The 25,388-nt window shown below is 39.5% G+C and overlaps 1 protein-coding gene and 1 long non-coding RNA gene across 5 annotated transcripts; one reads left to right on the top strand and one right to left on the bottom strand.

Annotated features, from left to right (window-relative positions):
- Positions 1–2,095: 2,095 nt before the first annotated feature.
- On the bottom strand, positions 2,096–25,091 carry LOC147322739 (outer dynein arm-docking complex subunit 2-like). Of its 4 annotated transcripts, XM_086307294.1 has the most exons (23): positions 24,955–25,091; positions 24,137–24,345; positions 20,763–20,801; positions 20,343–20,500; positions 19,788–19,992; positions 19,545–19,651; positions 17,763–17,899; positions 17,284–17,397; positions 15,083–15,213; positions 14,483–14,614; positions 14,207–14,338; positions 13,926–14,079; positions 13,374–13,520; positions 12,824–13,033; positions 11,702–11,935; positions 9,596–9,706; positions 9,330–9,484; positions 6,258–6,438; positions 6,104–6,165; positions 5,351–5,465; positions 3,627–3,815; positions 3,196–3,417; positions 2,360–2,574 (listed from the first exon to the last, which is right to left on the bottom strand). In XM_086307294.1, the coding sequence occupies exons 2-23, from the start codon at positions 24,319–24,321 to the stop codon at positions 2,449–2,451; spliced, it is 3,246 nt and encodes a 1,081-aa protein (XP_086163420.1). In that variant the 5' UTR covers positions 24,322–24,345; positions 24,955–25,091; the 3' UTR covers positions 2,360–2,448. The 4 variants fall into 4 exon arrangements, with proteins under 4 accessions (XP_086163416.1, XP_086163420.1, XP_086163418.1 ...); XM_086307290.1 differs by lacking the exons at positions 24,137–24,345; positions 24,955–25,091 and adding an exon at positions 2,096–2,240 and having other exon boundaries at positions 2,427–2,574; positions 20,763–21,070; XM_086307292.1 differs by lacking the exons at positions 24,137–24,345; positions 24,955–25,091 and having other exon boundaries at positions 15,083–15,210; positions 20,763–21,073.
- LOC147322740 (uncharacterized) lies at positions 20,806–24,033 on the top strand. The gene is made up of 6 exons (XR_015131127.1): positions 20,806–21,219; positions 22,077–22,317; positions 22,415–22,526; positions 22,842–22,931; positions 23,046–23,218; positions 23,382–24,033. It is a non-coding gene; the product is annotated as an uncharacterized LOC147322740 (long non-coding RNA).
- Positions 25,092–25,388: the final 297 nt, after the last annotated feature.

Here is a 25,388-nt window from a genome sequence, read left to right as displayed (position 1 = left end):
GATGCGCTGTAGGCGTCAGTCAAGTTCTGTCAGCTCCGCAGACGGAGTTGAAAGCGCCATAGAAAATCCAGTCAATGTAACATCTTGTGACGTTCCTATGGATTACACCGTACAGTCAGTCATTGACGGTGTGATTTTTCAGGCCGAAAAAGCAGCACATCTCTCTGCTGAAAATTACAAGAAAGAAATGTTTGACAAACTCTGGCCTGAACTGGAGTCTAAAGATGTAGAAATCGCAGAAAATGTGGAAACGGTCATTTTCTCTGACATCTGTAAGGAGCTGGCTATTCCAGAGCATGCGGTTTTCTCCACCATGGTTTTAGACGAAAAACACCAAGAAACGATCATTTCTACATTCAAAAAACACCTGGTTCCATCTTCTGAATATACATCTAGTTCTGTAAAAGCTCCAACCCCACAGAAATCCCCTGTTAAACATGAAAGCGTGCCGGCTGAAAACAACTCTGAGGATAAAATATGGCTGAGCAAACTTATTCAAACTGTGTTTTCAGAGTTTGCTAAAATATCAGTGTCCCCCTCTTCCGATTCTCTGCATGAACGTTTGTTGGAGGAGGTCTGGGCTGAAATCCAGAACATTAAAGTGCCTTTAGGCCCAGAAGTGCTGGAAAAGGTTGCCAAGGACATTTTCAGTGATCTAAATGAAAAATTAACTGCTTTAGATGAATCACTGAGTGACACCACAGTTTTTTGTGTGTTCAAACAACACCTATTGGCATTAACAGACACGTGTGAAGTTGAATCACGTGAGAAAGAAGAAAAATACCGACTTTCTGTGGAACTCTGTAATGGGGACGTGATTAGGTGTGCTTTTGATAAGGCAGGCATTTTCATGCCCCCAGACATGATTGAAGCCATCCAAAACAGATTTACCACTGTAGTCTGGAAAGAACTCAAAGAAGAATGTGTTAAAGTTCCATTGGAGAACTTTAAAAACCTCAGCAAGCTGGTTTACAAATCTCTTTGCAAAAAGTATAAAACGCCTGAGAACGTTCTCCTGTTCATGCAGTTACAGTACCCAATAGTTGAGGAAACAATCGTGGACGTGTTCAAAAACCAAATAGCAAAATTATCTAAGAAACCGGGTTCCATCCGCCAATTTTTAGCATCTGCACGCAATTTTTTTTGCCGGAGCAAAAGACACAATAAGGTTTCTGTAATGTAGGGAAATCAACTGAAAACATTTCTTAAAAACTAATTGGAGCCATTTTTAAAATCATAATGGCTCTTTAATTAATTGGATCATTTATGAAACTCCGCGGACCGGTCGCGACAGATGGCCGTCCCCTCACTGAGCCTGGTTCTGTCGGAGGTTTCTTTCTCTTAAAAGAAAGTTTTTCCTCCCCACTGTCGCCGAGTGCTTGCTCAGAGGGGTGTGTCTGCTGGGGTTTTCTTTTTAACACTGGAAGGTACCAAACCTTACAGTAATACATTGTAAGGTTTCCTTACAGTGTATTACTGTAAGGAAACCTTACAGTGTGAAAAGACCATCATTTACTTTCCCTTACAGATTGAAGTGAACTGAATTGAACCGAAAACACAACTAATTCAGCGCTTCAAGTTAATGTCAATAAAAATGTTTACATTTCATGCCCTGATTTCTGTTTGATTTCATTGTCTGTGAGTTGAACAAATTCATTCTTACCAACTTCGTGTTTCATTTAAACGTGTAACCTATTTTTAAACCTTTCAAAAATCTGAACATGGCAGAATACCGTTTAATAAAGCAGAATGTGATATTTTGTATCTGACTTATTTCAAAACATACATTGATTTATGTGTGGAAGAAGACAATGTAGCATTTTTTAAAGGAGAGAAAAGAAAAGAGCCAGCTGAGTCTATTATTGTTACCAGACAAGAATATAACTGCACCAAATTTTGGAAGATTAAATACAAGAAATTTTAATCTTTTGACAAAGTGATTAAGTGAAACATTTTGGATTTACTCAGTTTCGAATGATGAGATTTTCTGAAATGTAGATATATTTAAAATAAATACATTTTTAAAATAGACATTGAACAGGATACACTTCCTTTTCAACATGACACCCACCTTCAGAAGGCATGTGACGCTCCTTATTGGCCCACAGTTTTCACTGATCGATGTCTCAGGCCAAAGGGTTGAGTAATGAACCATGACGGCTCTGTAGGCACGTTCACTTATTCAACCTGAACTAAACTGAGAGCAAATTTTGGCTTTTAGGGAGAGGTGAAAGAGATACCTGTAAAGGAAAGAGGAGATGTTGATTCAAAGCAAAAAAAATATGAACAAATGAGATCTTCAAAGGTGGGAATTTTTTTTCTAACAATTAAATGGTCCAAACGAAATTTGATAAGCCTGGAAAAACAGTTCTTTAAAGTAACACATTACATAACTGCGCTGATCATTTTTGTATAGTCCCTCTTACATATCCAGGGGTGTTGCTGTGATCAGTTTCTAAAAGTGAATAACTCAGCATTCCTGTTAGCCATGTACAGTAGTCGGATGCTGCGCACACAGCCGGCAGCAGCTTCTTGAAGCTCCTCGTCATTGGATCCCATCATGTGGATCAGTGGCTGTGGAAGTATACAGGACAGAGCTGACAACCAGCAGAAGAATGTATTCCCAACAAATCTCATTTACTAAAGAGTGTTTCTCAAAACTGAATTAAAACACCAGAAACACATCACATTTCAAAGCATGAGATGCATTATAATACACCAGTCCACACATCGGTGTGGTTAGCAAAGAAGCAGAGGCAAGGCATTCCTAGGATTTTCCCAGAAAAACCAGAAGATGAAGTGAGCTAGCCTGTGGATGAAAAAGCTGTGAACTTACAGAATAAGTCTGGTTAAAATCTAAAAAACTGCTGTTCTTCTACTTATAACCACATTATTTTGTAGAAAAATACAAAAGCAGTCTGCTCAGTGTCGAGGAGTGTGTGTGAAACATTTGTGTTTCATGTGATTAAAATCCAAATATACATTATGGAGTAGTGTTGCAACTCTTAACTGGTACATTAATAAGGGCAAACATAGACACAGATTTAAAAAGTATTTCTTAAATTGGCACATTCTTACCACCCGTTAAAAAAAATCTAATAAAAATGTAAGTCTAAATGGAGGAAACAAAAAAGCAGTTTGAATGTGACTGAATTTTGGAGTCAGATATCTAGGTACCACAGCACTGTAACTGACCTGAACTACTTCTTTTTCATGCATGGTAATACAGTTGTTGGGATTCCTTGACAGCTGATACAGGGCCATGGCTGTGCTCCGCTGTACCGAGCCTTCTTTCGACTTAAGGTTACGCACAAGTGGTGCCACAGCTCCAGCCTCACCAAATGATGCCCTATTGCTGCCCCACATGCAGCACTGTGCGATGGCATCAGCAAGATGGTGACGGAGCCTGTCATGAGTCTGGAGAGAAATAAGACGCTACTGAATCCCAGACAGCATTTTTTACATTGCCCAGAACAAGTTGTGTCTACTAATGCACCCCTCATTAGCTGGATTCATACAGCAGTGAGTGATTAAAGAGCACCTAAACTCAGCATAAAGACGGTATATGAATACTGACAACAACACTACAACCCTGTTGTTTTTCTCCAGCTGTGAGGTGTTCTTACTGTGTTAGTCAGCTTGGCCAGCGATGGGACAACCCCGAAATCAGTGAGGATTGCCAGATTCTCCTCATCTTTGGCTATTTTGCAGATGGCAGCACAAATACTTGCCAGCACCTCATTGTTTGTTGAGCTCAGCAATTTAACAATCAGTTGGAATCCACCGATGAGCGAGCGTGCAGTTTCTCCTGCATCCTAGAGTCAAAAAGTCTGTTATTAGCTGCAAATGAACACAGAAGATGATCAATAGGGGAGCAGTCCTAAGAATCCAGTCCAGTGGATCCAGTGAATAAGTACTAACAAAGCCCGACCCTGTTTCCAGAAAATATCAGGATGCCTTTTAAAATGTAAATAAAAACAGAATGCAAGCATTTACATTTTTTTTCTTCCATCCATCCATCCATCCATCCATCCATCCATCCATCCATCCATCCATCCATCCATCCATCCATCCATCCATCCATCCATCTTCATCCGCTTTATCCGAGGCCGGGTCGTGGGGGCAGCAGCCTAAGCAAAGAGGCCCAGACCTCCCTCTCCCCAGCCACCTCCTCCAGCTTATCCGGGGGAACACCAAGGCGTTCCCAGGCCAGCCGAGAGATATAATCTCTCCAGCGTGTCCTGGGTCTGCCCCGGGGCCTCCTCCCGGTGGGACATGCCTGGAACACCTCACTCAGGAAGCGCCCAGGAGGCATCCTTGTCAGATGCCCGAACCACCTCAGCTGGCTCCTTTCGATGTGGAGCAGCGGCTCCACTCTGAGCCCCTCCCGGATGGCCGAACTTCTCACCCTATCTCTAAGGGAGAGGCCAGCCACCCTTCGGAGGAAGCTCATTTCTGCCGCTTGTATCCGCGATCTCGTTCTTTCGGTCACTACCCACAGCTCGTGGCCATAGGTGAGGGTAGGGGCGTAGATCGACCGGTAAATTGAGAGCTTTGCCTTTACACTCAGCTCCCTCTTCACCACGACGGACCGGTGCAGCGTCTGCATTACTGCAGCTGCAGCCCCAATCCGTCTGTCGATCTCCGGCTCCCTTCTCCCATCACTCGCGAACAAGACCCCGAGATACTTGAACTCCTCCACATTTTTTTTCTTTTTAATTTTAATTTTTATCTATCATCTATCTATCTATAAATCGATCTATCGATCTATCAACTTTCAAATCACTGAAGTGGACTCTGACAAACAACACGAGTAACTGATGCTTAAATTATTTTCTGTGTTAAAGCTCAATTTAACTGGAATCTACACTGGTCCAAAATATGGATTGGCCTTGCTAACCACACAACTTAGCATAACCTTGTTCAAATATTGGCACACAATAACAACACAAAAATGTCCAAACTGCTGAGCTAGAGGTTTAAAGGTGGTAGTCCACTGGATTTGGACACAGTGGGTACATCAATATTTAATTTACAGCATTTCATAAGTTTATATGTTTTCTATGCTTTTAACATACCACGGTTACAAATGAATATAATGTTATTCTGTGCATGGTTGCTCTGTCCTCTGAGCTACAGCCACCCCAACTGTGTGCCTCTGGAGCTGGTAGCATGTTCAGAGAAGATTTTCAGCTGGGAAATCAGAAGCCATGCCACAGGATATTTACTCAGTCTGGCAAAAACACTGCAGAACTCTTTGGTTTACAGGATAAATATGTGCTTCACTTCACACAAACAGGAGACACAAAAGACCCAGTTTTAAGTCACAGACAACTAAAGAAATACATACCTCTGCATTTTCAATGCATGCACAAAGAGCCCAAGCAGCACTAGACTGAACATCTGCACTGGGGGTTTTTAGCAGCGACCACACCAGACGGATTCCATCAAGCTGGTCAATGATTCTGAAGAGAGAGAAAGACATGGAAGTGTTGTGAGAAAAGAGGGAATGAAAGACTGAATGAACAAACAAATAAACAATTGTAAACACATTTTGCCCACTGTGTGAAACTCCCCACAGTAACTGGCTATATTTTATCATACTAACAATTTTTTATTGGGCTTTTTATCCCAAACACATGTAATGGGTTTATTGTTAGTTAGCACTAATAGATAACTAACAACGTGAATTCTGACATTAAGTTGTATTTAGGTTTAGGTATGTTAGTCTGACCAGCTCACCTCCTAACAGTGACTGCAGGCCGATAGTAAAACACTGGGAATTAAACCACAACCACATTTAACACAGCAGGTACAATAAACAAAGCTTTTAAAACCTGTCATTAAGCCGGGGATAACAGGGTAACCTACCTGCATAATTACAAATGTAAAAAACAGGAGATTTCTTGAAGCATCAATGCATGACCAGTTAATGATACCGTGTTTAGATCCTTGACTTGATGTCATTCTTTTGTAAAACGGTATGACCGTATTGTCAAGAATATGTGAGTGTATGAATATATGAGTCAGACACATCACATTTTAACAGGCAGTTTGTCTTGTGTAAATTGTACTTGTGATGTACAGAAAGAGACAGACTTACACCATGTTATCCTTATTTGTTGCACAGGCACCCACTGCTTTGGTAACATTCACAAGCAGCGCCTGGTTAGATTACAGGAAGATGAATCGGTAAAGGAGCAAGTTGTAAACATGGCATCACCATTAATGCAAAAATAGAAAAAAAATCTAGATACCTGGTTTGGGCTTGTGAGCAACTTAACTAGTGGTTTGATGCCTCCAAACTCACGGATGGCAGCCTTGTTAGCAGGTATCTGGGCAAATTCTCCCAGGGCTCCCACTACATTGACCAAGACTTCTTCGGGTTGATCAGTTAGTAGATTCACCAAGATCTCCAAGGCTTTGTACTCTTGAAACCTTTAAGGAAAGAAGACAAAACTGGGGTTGTATGATATCACTTAGAATAATTTAGCAATTAATTATATTAACCAAAGAATGTAAAACAACACTAAGAGTTTAGTAGTGTTTACCAGGTTGTGCTAGACTGGGAACTGTAAACATTTGTGCTACCATTGGCAGCAAAAAAATACATAGGTGGAAAGTCAGGGGATGAATAAAGTACTTCTTATCTCACTTTTTAATCCATTCACTAGTCTGAACCATGTCTGGACCACGGTGTGAAGTGGTTTGAACAACAGACTGATGACTATCACTATGTCTAGAACCCCATGCAGGGCATACTACTCAAACTTAGCATTGACTTAGTTGCATCTGCAAGCCACACTGCAACCCACCTCTACTCCCCTTCTCCTTTCATGCCGTTTCTGACTAAATCCAGCATGAAATACTAGGAAAACACATGCATATCTACAATGGGAAGAAAACCAAGTCAAAAATAAATGTAAAATGTCAACAGCCAGCACACTGTGTGGCTCCAGTTTTGCCTTTTAACTGCACCATGGAATCAATGTCTGTATTATCATTAATCAAGAAAATGGCTAATATGTGCTGCTGTCCAGACCATGTAAATCATCAGTCACAGAAAAGAAAAAAACATCCTGTTGTTTGCAGTGGGCCACAGGGTCTCATTTGACCATGAACTTAATGACGGAAAAGAGAAGAAAGTCGACTTCCCTCTCAATACTCCTGTAACAAAACATATTCAAAAATGATTGTCATTTCAGTACGCCACTCAGCCTGTGACTGATTCTGAAATGAGCGCATGCCCCTAAAACCCTGTTACCATTAACAGCCTTTCCTTTTTGACAGTAATGGCTCTGTCGCTTCATTCCAAACTTTTGCCTGACCTAGACATTTCAACCTCCTAAGACCCGCACTCCTCTACAGCATGCATTTTTCATTTCTCTTTGATATTTGGTCACATTGGGGCCTTATTTTTGTTTTTAAGAAAAATAAGAGCCACATATGAGGATATTCGTTTAAAATTTTGATAGAACAGTAGCAGTATAATGTCCTTGTAAGTGGATATCAGGCCCTTGTCGAGCAAAATTGAGTATTTTGGTCTAAATAACCCAAAATGTGATGTCCAAATATGTGGACGCCAGGTCCTAGAAGGTTAAGTGATAAGCCTGAGAGAGTTCGAAAAAACAGATCCACTTACACATTCAAGTGGGAATTAAAAACATTTGCTGTACATCATGCTGGTTTCCTCCCGAAGAGGCGGCCAATTTCACCTTCATTCATATCCAGCTGTGCATGTCATCCAAAAAACACAACATAACACAACACACGGAAACCAAACCACAAAATGAGAGAACGCTGTCAACCTTTGTGATAAGTTAAAGTTAGAGTGAGGACAACCAAAGTGTTTTTTAGTCTTTGTAGTGTCACTAAATGTGCTTTACATAAGATTAATGGCATCATTTCTTCTCCCATGGAGGTTATGTACGTGAAAGTGTTTGTGCGTGTGTGCATGCATGCATGTCATTCTTTCTGTAAACACTAAAATTGTTTTTATAATCCTTATAAAAATGTCTAAGGCTGTAGAGTGGGGTCATGTTTACTATCCATTAAAGTTTGGCTAACATCCTCCGAGGTCTCAAAGGTTGAGTTGATAATTAATTGGTCAAAAATTGGTAAATAGCTTCAAGTGTAGAATGTATTGTCAACATAGAGAAAGTACCGTACAAAGACCTATTTAAAACTATGTTTGTTACTGCCATTGTTTGTATGATAACAGCATATAAGAGATTCTAAATATCACATTACTTTGGACCTCTCACCTCTCTTTCATGGTCAAATGTTCATAAAATGTCTTTTATGTCGTAAACTGCTTAAAATTCTACTGCCATTGTTTGTAGTGGAAACATTTAGGAAGTGATACTGGCATATGGGAATTCTAAATATTACTTTATAGTTTTCATCCAAATATCATGTAACATTTGACCTCTGACCTCACTTTCAAAGAACAAAGAAAACGATAGGAACAAAATACAATACTGTTTCCTTGAAAGTAAATACAGCCCAGAGAGTGAGCTGCCTTGGCTGAGGTTTGCACTGTCTGAGCGCTTCTTCTGTTATTATTATTATCATTATCGGTAGCTGGATAACTGTTTTATAGTGTGACAATTCATTAAGTGAGGCAGAGACCCTGTACTGACAACAAGTGTTTTAAGCTGCTAAATTAGTCATGGCCAGTTAAGCTTTCATTGTGTCAGTTATGATATATGAAGTGCAGAAAGCCTTGTGAGTGCTACTGAACCCTTTTTCTAATTATTTTTAGAATTCCACTAAAATCTGAACTACACATAAGAAAAAATGCATTTTCTCACCTCAGGAAAAAGCTTTCAACTTCATATAGTACTTTTTTTTTTTTAAATCATAACAATTATTACAACAGACTAGCTTATGAGTTCATTTGCTAAACTGAAGGGAATAACCAACACATCCTGACGTCTATGCAATCAGCATCCACGCTGATCCTTTTGTTTAGCTGTGGAAAAAACTGAAATCTATAAAAATAACATGTGGTGATGGTATAATGTCCCTCATGCACAGAAGTCGGCAGGATGCGTTCTATATCCACCGCTGCTACTCATGTGTTCACAGACTGCATCATTCTGGCAAACATATGTTCGAAAGGCATGGGCATATGTGGACGATTCAGTGTTTTACTGCTATCAAACTATTTCATCAAGAGATTTGTCAAAGTCATACTAATCTGTTACATCTAATAACGAACACTAAAAAGTTATGAATACATTGTTCTTTGTGTCTCTTTTATATTCTCTTTTAAAATCTGTGTGTGTTAATGAGTGGTACCGCTGTGCTGTCTGAGGTATTCATACTTAGTTACATTCTCCTGGCTTATGGAACATTTCCATATTGCTCCGGTAGCAGCAGCCAGAAGTTGCTTGTTGTCTGCTTTATGCAGCAGTGAGACCAGTGGCTGCAGACCTTTATACTTGCGCACCAGGTCACGGGTTTGCTTATCCTCTGCACACTGCAGAGCAAAAAGAAAGAAGTGAGAGCTATGTTAACACTGTATAGAACTCTTTTAGTCCAAATCCTTTATTCTCCAATGGATCCAAGACACAGACAAGAAACACGGTACCTTAAAGATAGCACTGGCACAGTGCATTTGTAGCTCATCGTTGTCACTGCTTAGGTTTCTGACCAAATCTTTGATCATGCCTAAAGTCTGAATGTCATTCCTGTAGCTCTCCTGTAGTGACACAAGAATAAACAGATCACATAACCATGAATGAACCATGAGGTGCTGTAGGGTTAGGCTCAGTGTGTCTCAGGCAGCAGCCAAGAGTGAAGGCCATGGAGGACCAATTGGTGGCTATTGAGGCTGGCGACTGAGTCCCAGCCTCCCAGTCTCCTCTCTAGTGGGGAAGGAGCCTGAACTAGTGTGTGAGGTTGAGAGATACTGGCTAGATATAGCCTCACCTCAACACATGGCTTGAGCTATGGAACCAGTCTCCTAGAGAAGGACTGGACTCTGTTCTAGTCTAGAGTTGCCTTCAATGGGAGGTGGTGGGCTGCGGTGGGCATCCTTGAATTAGAGTTTTAATCAGTGGACAAGAGCGTTTGATCCCTGCACCTGCAAGCCAGGGAATAGGTCCTGGATGTTGTTTGCGCTTGGAGTACCCAGTGTACCCATAGTATCCACCCTTCTTGGAGTTGCTGGGTGGTGTGCTCGACAGTGCTCTGTCTGGAGCCTCTGTTTTCCTACTAGGAGACTTCCACACTCATATAGGCAACAATAGTAAAACCAAATGGTGTTCTGTTATTGGACCTGCACTATATTGCCAAATGTATTCACTCATCTATCCAAATCACTGAATGTAGGTGTTCCAATCACTTCTGTGGTCACAGGTATATAAAATCAAGCACTTAGGAATGCACACTGTTTCTATAAACATTAGAAAGAAAGAATGGGTTGCTCTCAGGAGCTCAGTGAATTCCAGCGTTGCACTGTGATAGGATGCCACCTGTGCAACAAGTCCAGCCATGAATACTTCCTAGCTACTAGACAGCCGACAGTCAACTATTAGTGGTATTAGCTCAAGAACAGTGCATAGAGAGCTTCATGGATTTGTTTTCCATGGCCGAGGAGCTCCAATTAAGCCTTACATCTATAAGTGCAATGCAAAGTGTTGGATGCCATGTTGTAAAGCATGCCTGGAGTGAAAAATCATGCTTCTCTGGCTGGAAGAGTCTGGTTTGGTGGTTGGAGTGATACTTGACTAACTGCACTGTGCCAAGTGTAAAGTTTGGTGGATGGGGGATTATGGTGTGTGGTTGTTTTTCAGGACTTGGGCTTTGCCCCTTAGTTCCAGTAGAAGGAATTAAAAAATTTTCAGCATACCAAAGCATTTCTGACAAGTTCATGCTTCCAACTTTGTGGGGAGAGTTAAGGAAAGAATGACAATAAGTCAGAATTGTTTTGTGCTCATCCAGTGCTCTCCTATGTCACACATTTTGTTCATAACCTTTAAGCACAGAATTTGTATGAACAACCAAGCATCGGAAAGTTACGGTTCGTGGCACCCAGTATCTCATGTGGTCTTGTTGGCTGCAGGCGGTGGTCTCCAGCTCACACTGGAGCAATTCACAGTCGAGCATGAACCAGTGAATATGAGAATTAACTCCTACATGTCTAAGGCCATGGCCATCAGCAGAAATAGGGTAAATATTTTGACCCCTCCAGATAAGGGGCTCGTTGCTGTCCCAAGTGGAGGGATTCTTGTTCCCTTGATTGAGGGAAGACAGGGGCAGAAGATTGACAAATAGATTGCGGCTGCTGTACTCGTCCGTCGTGGTCAAAAGAAAGCTAAATGTGAAAGCAAAGCTGTCGATTTACCGGTCTATTTACATCCCTACCCTCACCTATGGTCACAAGCTTTGAAACTAGTAGAAAACCAGCAGAAACTAAAAACTAAACATTTTTAAACAACAACAAAGAAAATGTAAATAAGAAAGTTAACTCTGAAACTAAATTTTAATTTTTTTTAAAGTTAAAATGAAATAAAAATAAAAACTAATTAGAAAATGCAAAACTATTATCAGTTCTATAAATGTATTTACAATAAAAAAGAAAGGGAAATTACTGGCATTGTCATTTAATAAAAATGATTTGCAGTATTTGTTTTAACACTTTGAATAGATGTTTTAATTTGACGACTTGTTGTCAATCCTAGGCCCCTCTCACCTCTGAAGCACATTCCTGTAGGGTGCCAACCACTGGAATAAGCATTTTCTGAAGTGGAGACTTGAGCAGGCGTCCCAGCAGAGGGATACCCCCAGCCTTCCGAATGGCCTTCTTGTTCTTGGTGCTCCTGCTGCAGCTCCATAATGCTAAAGCCCCACAACAGGCCACCTCTATATCCTCCTCCTGGCTGGGAGTAAGGCTGGCGAAATTAGGAAGGCAGTCCAGCAGCTTTACCTGATTAGAGATATAGACACCCCAAAACTTACATGTATATAAACACACAGATGAAGCTGTGTGCAGACAAGCAAACACACTCTGTATTTAATCTGATATTCTCTACATATAAGATCTGTGAGCCTAACACAAATTCAAGAACTAAACTCAAAAAATTTATTTGCTAGATTTGGGTAATAATTGATGGTTCCAGATGGAAATAGCTCATTTTTGGTCATGATGGGTGGGATTAAAGTTCTGTTACTAGAACATTTCATTCAGGGAGAATTAAAACAACAGAGAAGTTAGGAGTGGAAAACTGTCAGGATAGATGTTGATGCTGAAAAGCCCAGTGTGACCATTTAAAGCCATCATTCTGTGTTCATTTGATTTGGAGCTGAACAAAATAAACAAGACATGGTGGCTAAATTAGGAAGGCAGTCCAGTCAAAGATCCCTCCATCAATAATCACAAATGCAGGTCAGAGGATGTAGGAGACATTCTATCTGGTACCCAGCACCCACTTTCTAATTTAAAAAAAAAACTGATGACCACTATCAGGCATCTATTGTGTGAAAAGGGAACATAATTCTTTACTTCAAGGAAGCCAAAACAACAAAAAAAAACCTTTGAACTATGTTAATATATGGATTTCATCAGAATAAAACAGAATTTTTCTCAAGGTTTTCAGGTTTTCTGAGGTTATTACAAAGAAATACTACATCATAAATAAGCTGACCTGTGTTTTCAAGGAAAATCTGCCACTGTTGGACATTTTTCGTTATTACCAGTACAGAAAGATCAGGCTCAAATCTGCAGTGTTTTTTCCTGCTGCATTCCTCACCATGGGATTGTAGAGCTTGAGCCATGTCACACTCTGGACTTACATTTTACTGTGCTTACACTCACCAGTTTATTGATACCACCATATAACCTGACATTTCTTCTTGCTCTGCGGAACTTGGCCACGTTAGCGATGGTCTCGGCAGCTAAGGCCTTCAGTTCCTTGACTGGTGAGTCCAGGATCTTCACTATGCTCTGCACGCCTTTCATGTCAACAATAACCCGACGGATTTGCGAGTTGTGGCTGATGGTTCTCAGTATTTTTAGAGATCCGATCTAATCACAAGAACACACATTAATATTAAATATAACCAGTTAAAAATTATGTTTGTTTTATGATAAAGAAACTTATGCCTACAAGAGGTCTCTAGTAGCCAAAAAAGTAGCAAAACTTTCCACTAAAAGTAGATAAAATGTTGCAGTACAACCCAGTTGAAAAGCACCAACCCACACATCTCATTAGGAATGCTATAGAATAATTGCTACCCCATTTTTTAAACAGCATGCTTTCTACCTTGCACTCATGTTTCTGAAACTAAAACACAGGCTGGCACACATGGCCAGCTCTGTTCATGCCAGCAGGCCATGCAGGTCCAACTTTGTCATGGCAACTCACTTTGCATTTGTGTTCATCTGTATCCAGCAAGTTAAGGAGGACTTTAAGGCCACCTGTGTCCTGGATAGCCATTTGGCATGACTCCTGCATCAAATTAAAGTCCATCATGGCACAAAGAGTGTCAACAGTGACTATCTGGTCACCATCCTGAAACAATAATTTCAAACACAAATGAATTAAAAAGTAGGAGAGGAGGAAATAACATTAAGAATTCTCCATTCTCTTATACTGCTCTTCCCTCTTACTCTGTTGTTTTTTTTTCATAATGCTACACATGCTGGAGCTGTTTCATTGATGCCACAGCCTTGTACTTTAAGTGTTTAGCGTTGTGCTGGTTAACACTGATAGAAAAAAAAATGATTTGCTGAATTCCTGGTGTTCAGTTTGGCTCATGGTAGGTTTCAGCATCTAATGGTAATGATATTATAAAATGACTACTGGGCAAACTATAAATAACTGTGCTGTGTGGCGTCCAGACACACACACACACACACAAAGAGGTTTTTGTGAAACCTGAGTTTGCTTCTGTTGTGCAGAGTGAACTTATCATACCTTGAGATACTTAACCAGTTTCTGGATTTGCCAGTATTCAGAGGGCAGGTCTGTGTTAGTCTCTGGATGGCGATATGGCTGCTCCTCTTCCTCTTCACTCTCAGTGGAGCTCTCACTGAAAAGTTCCCCTGGCAGGGCTCCTGCTGATGTCTTCCTAAAATACACAAGAGCAACTTCTGCCTTTTTAATTAGACATACAATCAAAACCCTATATGTCTAACGTCTTGGTTGAATTTACCCCAATTGCAGATCTAGAGGAAACTCTTAAAAGGAAAACTTACAGTTTCTGGGAAGACACGTGTCCAGGTGAAGAAGATGCAGATAATTCTGCTTTCGTCTTGCTCTTGGCTCTTTGTCTTAGATTTTTGTGCTCATCTTCAGAACTCTTAAGGGGTTTATTTTCCTCTGTTTTACTATAATGAGGTGAAATAAGAGTCATTATAGCTGCTTCATGGCTACAATCAGATCCCTTGCACTTTTAACCTCTGCTTAGTTTAATTTAGCCCAGCTGCAGTGCAAGAAGGAACCCTTGTAGGTTTTGACAAAAGAGATCTTACCGTTTTTGGGAGGACATGTGTCCAGGTGAAGAAGATGCAGAGAATTCTGCTTTTATTTTGCTCTTGGCTCCTTGTCTAAGACTTTTTTCCTCCTCTTCAGAACTCTTATGGCCTTTATTTTCCTCTGTTTTACTGTAATGATGTGAAATAAGACTCATTATACCTACTTCTATTTTGAGATGGTCATTTTTCTGGCATAATCATTATTTAACAATTCAGGACAGGGTTCAGCATTTTTTAAGCAATTAAGATTAAAAAGACCAGTTTCTCCTCAGATGGGTACAAATATCCTGAGGTAAAGCTGCAACAGCTCAGCCCTTGCTAGATCTATTTATCAATCAAAGACCAAATTTGATAGATCTTTTGGGGATTCTTTTTTCATACTTATTCCTAAGTTTTGTGTTTAGCAGAGAGCAAAGAGGGTTTCCCTTGAATTTCTAAACCATATAACGATGTTTTTATAACATCTTAGCAGATACACTAAACACATGCATTAAAGACTTGGCATCATGGTCATCAAAGTTCATCTGCTCTTCAAGAAGAATACCTGCAATGCAATGAATATTCAGAAGAATTCTTAAGTGAGGAATCATCACATACCCACATGTAGACAAGATACCACTTGGTCTTGGTTCATATATGTTCCTACGTGTTGTGTGCAGCTCAAGCTGTAGTTGCTCATTCACAGTCTTTTCCTTTTTTGTTGATAGTTCTTGAACTGCAGAAGCCTGCTGGTAAGGGGGAAAGCGAGAAGTTGAAGAATGAATGTAAATACCTCTTCCAATTTGCAACAAAACAAGCGAAATTTGACTGTAAAGTGCTTTGTAGTCTGACTGTACATTTCTCAAATTCTTGCTTATATAAAAAAAGCTATTCTGATTAAGCTGATTAGCATTTCTTTGACTTCTTGTCAATCAGCGTGCTGTATTTTCCATCCATTTTTGCAACTCTATGTCTGACAAAGTCTTGGTCATGCCACTCAAGGAAGACTCATATAAAAACCACGAAAGAGTAAAAAGTTATAATTAAAAACACAAAATTGACATAAGAGCCCGTACTCAACAATATATGGACTTATTTATTTGGGCTGTGTTTGTGCATTAGCTAGAGCCAAGCATGCCCAATTGCTTTTTTCATTGGCTTGTGTTTTATAAAATACAAAGTGCTATTGGAAACGTATGTCAATATACAAACCCACAGTTTGACTTTACTAGGCTAACCAACTTTCTCCAGTTCTACTATATGAGAAATGGACAAATTCGTACTTGTCTGCCTGGAACTCAAAAGTACTACAGGAAATTAGCCCTGTTGTTCTCAGCCAACTTTGGTGGTTTCTCCCATTGATACTTGGGGACGTCTAGTCCATATGCGGCACAGATGTTTCCTATACACAATGTCTCTGTGCTGTCCTTTTTTTGCTTTTAGCCTTTATTTGGACAGATGCAGTGAAGAAAGACAGGAAAGCAGGGAGAGAGAGAGGGGGGTTGGTTTCACGGACTTCAGGTGGAGACCTCAATGCACTGTAAGGAGTTTTTTATGTCTTGGCATCAATGCCACCTATCACCTCCTGTGGCCAGCTTATTATTCCATCAATACATATGCCCTATCAGCATATGATCTTATTCCTGCTGTTCAGTTTGCTTTTCAGAACCTTTTTTACCTTCTAGAGGTACTTGGCTATGGCAGGCCTTCACTTCACCTCAGTTCCCACTGGCCTGTGGGATAAGAAGGTACTTGCAGCTGCACTTTTTATCTGATATTCTATCTTCTAGCAAGTTTGGATCACCTTCCCTCTCTTTGCAGCTATTCGCCTACACGTTCCCAGTCTGAATGACATCTTGATATCCTCGCTAATGATCCTGGTGATGTAATGTTCCCTCACTGATGGGATTTTGCCAGTGAGCCGGGGGACTCCTGCTCTTGGTTGAGTGGCTACTTGAGGTTGGGCACAATCTTTTTCCTCTGATAAAGATTAGATCCTTCTGTCCCTGTAGGCAGCTGGGTATCAACTAGTTCAATTCTACTGGTCTCTTTTACTACAGTTGGTTCATTATGTCCATATTGCTCACTACTGTTTCCACTGTGCAATAGCCTCTTAAACTCCAGCTTCATCTTTTATTGATGTCATTGCAGTGAGCTGCCAGGTGCTTCTTGGGCAGTGTGGATGTTGGCTTTTGTGTTCATCCATAGTTCCCACATGTGTTAAAGATAACTGATCTCTTACTGCATTGGCTGGAATAGTAGCATCCATCAATTCTGTGTTGTCAGTCCTTGTCCATGTATAAGGCATACATGGACAAGTAGTAGATCCAGTAGTCCACTTATCATCAGTATATCTGGGCATATATACAGATGTATAGTATTGCACTATTGCAAAAAATTCACATTCATTCACTCAGCTTAAATGGCTGAGAGTAGTACAACATGCTAATATAAACTGGGAGTTGGTGCAGACTATTGACTGATTAGCAAAGTCTGATAAAAAGTAAAAAAAACAGGGACACTGCAGGTTCATATACTAACAACTGCTCAATCATTGAAGTCATGTCCAGAAGCATACCCTGCTTTGCTGTCTGTTTGGTCTCTAACGAAATTTTTTAGCCTGGATTACAGAATCCCAACTCTGTGTACAGATATGAATCACACAGCATCAGTCATAAAATCACAGGATTAGAGAGAAGGTTCATAAGACAAAGAGGCATTTGAGAACCCACACACTTTTGCTTAGAGAGTTACAATTCACAGCAAAAAAAAAGACACACCTTAATGTGTTTATGTTAATTGCTATAATTCTACTCTACCTGGTTTATTTTATCAGCAAAATGTGGAGATCTGCTCTTCAGAAGTGTTACCAGGTCTTCATAAGCATCACTTGTTCGCTCATATCCATTCTCCTCCCCCTCCTGTTTTATGCCCTGTGAAAACAAAGTTAAATTAACTTTTTTTTAGTCCAAAAACCACAATTTATTGTGGCTCACATGTCAGCTGTTGTTAGTTAAAGTTACAGTTGAGCTGAGGTTAGAACATATCTGAAAGCTTGTGTGAAAATGAAATGATTATGTTTTAAGTCATATTTACATAGAAATATAAAAGATCACAATGTGGACCACACTGCCTTTCTACGGAAGAGGATTAGGGCCACTGGAAAAAAAATCTGAGAAAAAAGTTAGAATTCTGACTTTTTTCTCAGAATTCAGGAAAAGAAGAAAAAAAAAGACGTGCCCACTTTTTTTTTCCAGTGGCCCTAATCCTCTTCCGTACCTTTCACTTCTAGTCTTACCCCATTGAGAAAACTCCCAGCAGTGCTACAGGTAATGTAGAGGGTTTCAGTGTCACAGGGCTCAATCACAAGGTAGCAAATGTCACCCTGCACCTGTCTCCACAGGGGGGCACGATAGCCATTTGAAAATTGAAAGTCTGAAAACAAAAACAAGAAAGCCAACTTAATAACCTTGGAAATGGTTAAAGGTACAGTCCGTTGATTTTCGAGTTTATTTCACAGAAAAAAAGAATTCAGCTTCAAGCCTCATCTCCTGAACTCAAGTTAGGGTTCTAACCAGGGTTCATACGCATTTTTGAGCATCAAATTCAAGCACTTTCAAGGTCCATTTTCAAGCTTTTCCAGCACATTACCAAAAAAAAAGAATGCCTGTTTCACTTTGCATCACCTCAGTAAGACCATGTAAAAATTAAAACAAACCATCTTAGGTCGACTTAAATGTACTTTGTGCCTCTTGTTAAAACAGAGAAAAATGCACCACACAAAAATACTGAAAAAGGAAATGGTTGCCTTATATGCATATAGTATACAAACTCAAACACATTTCTCTTAAAAATTAAGATATGCAAATGTGAACAAATGAACTTGTTAGAGATATTCATCTCCACTTGAAAAAAACAACAACCCCACAAAACAAGAAAACTGCACCAAACACCACAATAATACACAGCAAGGCCAAATTAATAAGTCTCTTATCAGGTATTGATGCTTCTTTCCTATGTGACACAAAAATAGGAGACAGATGTTTGTTTTTTTTAAGCACCCATGCCCAGAAAAATGGGGGCAAAAGGGAGGAGATCGCGTTTAATCGGTTATAACAAGAGGTCAGAAATATAAGTGCCGACGTGAGTAGTGTCCATAGAAACCTCCGAATCTCAGCCAGAAAATCATGTAAACCATTTCAACAACAACCAAACAAAGCGAAGATACCAAACAGTTAAAAGAGCAGCTATGTCACCATGAATCTGTGGACAGGTAATATCCATATTTTGATTTATGATTTTCTGGAGTTAAAGGTGTTATATGCTATAAAATACTTTTAAATAAATTAGGTGAAGGGACTTTAAGAATGCACAAGCATCTACCTAAAATCTATTTATTTAGTCTATCATCTGTGATATAATTATGCAAAATTATAATGTGTTGTTCATCTCCCTTAAACAAACAGGCAGCCTTAAAGTATGAAATATTAATATATTAAAACACTTAAATTTCTCTGCTGTCTTGCTCATAGAGGGGCTGTCTGATTGTTGAGGTTTTCTCTGTATTATTTTAGGTGCTTAGCTTACAAAATAAAGGTGATGGTTGTGATTTGGCACTATATAAATTGTTTTGAATTAAAGTAAAAATATAGTGTGTAACAATTTTCTTTTTACGCAAACAGTAGTTGAACCACACCAGCTGGTGCAGCCATCATGGGGCACAGTCTAAATTTCATGTTTTTGATGTTTCCTACAGTAGCTAATCTACTGACATCTAACAGTGCAGCATGATATCATTGGTTATGATGTCTATAGTTATACTTGCAATATAAATTGGATTTGAATGGGGTTTTTTTTGTTTGTTTGCTTTTTCTGTAGAATAGAATAAAATGTGTCATTATGTGTGCATGCTGCTAAATGCAATGCAATGAAGCAAAATACCTGAGCTGAAAAATGACTTTGTAAACTGGAATCTGTCTCTCATGTCTTTGAGAGCAGCAGAACACAGCTTTTATGCAGCATTAGAGTTAACAGTGACTGCTTTCCTCGTATTCCAGTAAAATGTGGAACTGATTCAAACCTGATGTGTATCGCAGCGACTTCAACAGCCCTTTATCCCCTCCACCGCAGAACATTTGAAGGATTTCCACTTCATTCTTCACTGCTTTGGGGTTCAGCCTTACTTGTCTTTTGTGAATATTAAGGAAAACAAAACAATAATTCATTAGTAGTTACTTTTTTCAATATGCTTCCTAGTCCAATCAGATAGGCTGTTTCAAATGTGCTTGAACATGTCTAAATGGAAATATTGTGGAGCACTCACTCTGATATGTCTTTAAGAAGCTTGTCAAGGATCTGTTTGTCCATGTCTTGGAACAACTGAAACAGTTTGACCTTGACCTCCAAGTCCTTAGATAAGCCTTCCTCCTTCGTCCTGTCTACCACACTTACTGCATCGTCATGGGCTTCTATCGCCAGGTCAGAGGAAAAGCTCCTACCAAGAATCTTAACCAGGGGCTCTTTGTTTTCTGAACAACAAAAGAGGGGAGGTTTAGCGATTCAAATTCAAATGCTATGAGTTGGATTCATTCTGAACTATAAAAACAGCTGGCTTTGACTGTACTTTGTTTCTTTTCAAAACTAAGCTAATATTATCTCTCCATAACAAATCCACTGGCAGTATGAAATAAGTATTACTATATTCATCATGTGTCCATCTGTTAAAGAAATATATATTAGTTCAGAGAAAGAATTACCAATGGTGGCATAATTGGATGGCTGTACACAGTAACAAGGAGGACAAACACATTAAGTCTGTGGGTTATGGAGGAATGCTGGTGGTTGGACTGCTTAGGATGCAAATTGGACTCAAATTTACCTTCTAGACATGCCCGAACCTCCACCAACTTCTTATCATCTGCCAGATGAAGCAGTTTAGAGAGCTGGCTGAAGCTGCGTACATAAACAGTCGGTGGAGAGAGCTGCAGGAGTGGATGGCCCTCACTATCTCTTTCGTGGGACTGAACATCTGAGTCACTGAGTAGGAAATAAAACAAAAAAGAAACTTTAATTGCCTGAAATGCTTAATGGAGATCTGAGTCTTTGTTTTTGTACTTCTGATGAAATACAGTGGAACGTTCTCAATCTTACTGAAGCTGAAAAACAAATTAATTACAGTCCACATGCAGCTTTGAGTATGTCTAAGGTAAAAACATTTGGAGACCATGGTGACAGCAAATCCTGCACAGACACATAATACTGAGAGCCAGCCAGCTGCCCGCTTCATGATTAGACCAACCTGATGTCGTAGTCTGTTTTGAAATCAGACGGCACTAAACCCAGATAGCAAGGAGACATTGAACAGATGTTGATTTTCCATCTGAACCATCAGAATCGTCAGGATTGAAATGTCAACACAAAACCAATGTTGAAACAACATTGAAATACTGATGAAACCTGACACTGACATTGAAATAACATTGATTCACTGTTGTTCTGTCATCGTTGATTGTTGATCTATTTATAGTTGACAAGGTGACAACAATCACGTTGAAAAACCATCGATTTATGGTTGAGCGGGAAATTAAAGCTGCTACCACTTGGACTATTCCGCAGCACCCCTCTCAGTGGTACATCCCTCCAGGTAACCATTGTCTTGTACAGTAGAGCGGGACATTAGATTTACTCTCAGCGGAATTGACCGGAGAAGGCATCAGTTCATGCACTGCACTGGCCTGCACCACGATTAGTATAAGGTAAGAATGAATGACTTTTGTTCTATTCGTTATTTCCACGGTTGCATTTGAATAACAGTAAAAAAAACAAACAAACTTGTTAATGTAAAGTTTCGGATAAAATGCGGGAGCCCGAAATTGTGTCTACTTTCATCTTACAATCCGGCAACAAATAAATTGCACTGTGAACAAAGTCTATCAACAAAGAAAACATTTTCGTTTCATACTTTTCCGTTATATTCCCTTACAAAGCTAGCTTTAACGCTTCGAGGGTTCCTTTGTTCTTGCCGTCGCCTCGGCGCTTGACCCAGACTTTCGCTCTGTAGTTGCTTTTTAGCATAGTACTACAAAAAAACTGTAAATCTGTGATATATGATTGATAAACGTAAAGGTAACTGTATAAATGTGTTCAATGACTTTGTTACTTTTAATGATTGGAGAGCACCCGCTTCGATTCGCACTCAATTCAAACTTTACGCTGCACGCTCACCTAACTTGCGTTTGCACCTTTTGTCCACACGTAAACTGCGTTTAGCATTTACGTGTGGACGAGGAAGACGGAGAAAACGCAGCGTCAAAGGTGTGCGCCTATTTTGACGCCACACTGTGCGCCAAGTTTTTGTCTCGGTGCCATGAATTCCTACAATGGCAGACTTAGACAAAATACTGTTAATTTTATTATCTTCAGTGTTTAAATGCTTACATATACACACGCAGTTGTATGTTAAAAAAAAAAAAGAGTTTGTTTTATCGGGTTTGCTTGTAATTGTTGCCTATATACATTTTAAGCTATTATTTATTATTTAGTTCAATCAATAGATCAAGTTTTGTAGTGACTATGAAATATATTGTAATTATCTGTTTCCTGTTTATCCTAGACAGGGCAAAAAAGGACTCCAAATTAAAAAAAAAAGATAAAAATGAAAGACTGGTGCATTGTGCAGTTTAGCACTGGTGGTACAGAAATAGTCCCTAGATCATGGATAAATGGGGAGAAATTGTCATGGCCTCCATATCCTCCGTGAGACACATTCAGGATCCACGACGCAGTAAAGAGGAGAGTTCATCCTGGTGCAACATGGCTCACCTATGCACCAGTCTGACTTCTAATAAGCCATGGTGGGTATCATCTGGATTGGTATTGTATAAATGTAACAATAACAAGTTTTTCGTGTCCTAATTTATGTCTGGCCATACATTGTGTTTGTACTTCCAGACACATTTCACGAAGCAGAACGCAGTCTTCAGAAATATCTAAGTGAACACTGTGATATGTCTGACCTTCAGTCCGAAGCTGAAACTCAGACCAGTCATAAAAGAAAGCACAAGTAAAACTTTTTTTATTTCACAAACATATCTTTGATTGCTAAGAATTTATGATCTTGTCTTTTATACATATCTGTGGTGCTTGCATACTGCAATATCACCACATAATATAGTCCAAAAAGTGGAAGCTTGTAAACCTTTTATAAATGCAAAGCCGTGTACACTTGTGCACTTCAAAAATTCCTTGTATACTGTACCTTCTTGCACATCTCCGTTTCCTGTGTGTGTTGTTATAAATCAAACTGTAACTTTAGGAAAAAATATTCCAAAAGCACATTTGTAATTACTTATGACCGTTTTCAACTTTTTTTCTTTAGACCAAATCCCCTGTACACATATAGTGACTCAGAGGATGAGCAGCCCACAAAAAAAATGGTTTCCCCAGGCCCCTCGAGTGAAAATACCAGGTAATAAAATACTGTCTAGTGTCTTTGTACATATCTGTGTGTGACACAAGGAAACGTTTGACAAGTTGTCTGTATTCTTAAATACTTAAAAAAAAATGTATCTTTTTCTGTCAGACCTGACGAGAGCTGTTAACGAACTCCGTGAGGAGGTCAGAGCCATCCGCAATACCGGCTGCAATGAATCGGTAGATGCTGGGGTACTGCCTCTGGATTTGCCCTTGCACAACATTGAGGAGCTAAACAATGCAGAGCCAGCTCTTCAATCACAAGAGGCAAATAAGGCAATGGTAAGTATATAAAGGTTATGTACACTTTGTAACTATAAAGTGTAATAGCTGTCAGATGTGATTTAAATACATAACAACGGCCTGTTGGTTAAACACACAAGCACTTGCATACACATTTAAGACATGAGACACGCTAATTCCATCTCTTAAAATGTGTCTATAGGTGAGACGCTTTGCCTTGATTGGAGCCTGACGCAGCAGTTAGGGGCAAACTCTATGTCCGAGTTTGTCTTTGCACAAGCAGTGCAGAAATGGCTCCGATACGCCCCAGATCGTTTGGGTGGTGCAGGACGCACATCATGCAAAAAATTACAAACTTCTGTGAATCATATAAACGTAAATCGGAAACTGTCTTTTAATAAAGTATTTAGCAAACGAAACATGCCTATTGACCTTTTTTTGTTTATTTTTTTTCTCTGTTACATCACATGCAATGCTTTCTTATTTTAGGATATTAATATTGACATGATACATTGTGAGACATTTGGGGTTTTTTTTATAAAGGGTGTCCAATTTAAGGAATAAGTACAATTATGTGTTTAGGTGGTTGAAGTATTGATGGAAACATGCAGTAGTTTAGTATTGGTTAAAATACCTATAAAGAAAGGTAGATTTCCAGTCATGATTTAACTGTTTTAATAAAAAGCAACTGTGCGAAAGAGGCGGAAAATCAACACCATAGCTCAACAGTGTTTCAATATCAGAATCTGACATTGTTTCAATGTCAGCAGTATTAGAAAATATAACGTTGAATCAACGTCAGGTTTCAACATTGATTCAACATCAAAACCTGACGTTGTTTCAACATTAAAAAAGGGTGCAAGAGTGACGTTAGGTCAACGTCACTCTTCAACGTTGGTTCAATGACACAGCCTGATATTGACTCAACATTGTTTCAATGTTTCCTTGCTATCTGGGGTGGTACTCCACTGGAGTGGCTCCTCAAACACATGTTCAGCTTCCTGTGGGTGTTGGGAACTAAAGTGCTCCACAAAGTGCAGGATTTCTTTCAACAAGGACTCATTCATTGGTGTGGATGCCAGCTTTGCAGTACTGGAGCTGACCATGGTCCATTGGGCAGCCCTGGTCAATGATATCCCCATCGCTGTGTCTGGGATACTCTAAAACTTAACATTAACAAAGGAACCATTTAAAACAGCCTTTTAAGTCTTGGTTTGCTTGTTGGATATGACAGGAAATAAATAAATATTTCTGGATGGATTCATGGATAATTTTAAAAAAAAAGAAGACAGATGCTTGCACTGGTATCATGATGGCCATAGTGGGTCATTCAAATAAATGGCATGTACTATATACACTATATAATCCCCTCCCTCCTCCCATCATTATTATAGCTAAATAAAATCTAGAGAGCCAGACCCTTACGTCTGTGTTAGCTGCAGAACTTTAACAAAAGAAAGACATATCCAACAATCAAAACTCGCTAGAGGACAGCAATGCAAAAATAAACAAGTAATGTATTATAATAACGGCGTTAACGAGACTGTGAAGAGCACCAGCACACTTTCTTGGGACAGGAGTGACTACAGTTAAGCGTATTTTTATGCTACAGAGTCCCGTTATTAGAAAAGCCGATGGTCTTCAGCTAATATTAGATAAAACAACTGAAACCACACCGAGGTATTCCTCATTAATTCACCATGAAGCAAGTCTCTTCCGCTGTCTGTCATGACGTTATGACTATCTGTTTTTTACCTGTATTAGTACAAACTTACCGTGTATTTTAACTTGCTTTACAACACCTTTACTGGTAGCTAGTCAACCACAGTGTCCATAGAAACAAGACCACTATCGGCTCTAGTAAGTGCCCCTCCCACTTTTGTTGCCATGACACTGGTAAACGAAACGGCAAGCGAGTTAAGTCAAAATTCACAAAACCAATTGTTTCAGTTGACACATGACGATAGAAAACGACTTTTTATATAGAGAAGAAGAAGAAGAAGAAGAAGAAGAAAGGTGGTGTCAAGTGTTGTTGTTGTCACTTACTGAAGTTGGCAATCTTTTCAGCTGCTGGTGAACATGTTAGGAGCCTACAAGTCATGTCCTACGACCCAATCACTTACTGTATTCAAATTCAAATTTTATTTGTCACATACACAGTCATACACAGCACGATATGCAGTGAAATGCTTAGACAACTGCTCGTGAC

Source organism: Aulonocara sp. 'chitande type north' Nkhata Bay, linkage group LG9 (assembly GCF_057382095.1).
Source record: "Aulonocara sp. 'chitande type north' Nkhata Bay isolate Kocher_YH1m ecotype deep benthic linkage group LG9, A_spYH_male_GT1.1, whole genome shotgun sequence".
Taxonomy (NCBI): domain Eukaryota; kingdom Metazoa; phylum Chordata; class Actinopteri; order Cichliformes; family Cichlidae; genus Aulonocara; species Aulonocara sp. 'chitande type north' Nkhata Bay.
This window is presented reverse-complemented; position numbering and strand designations above follow the sequence as displayed.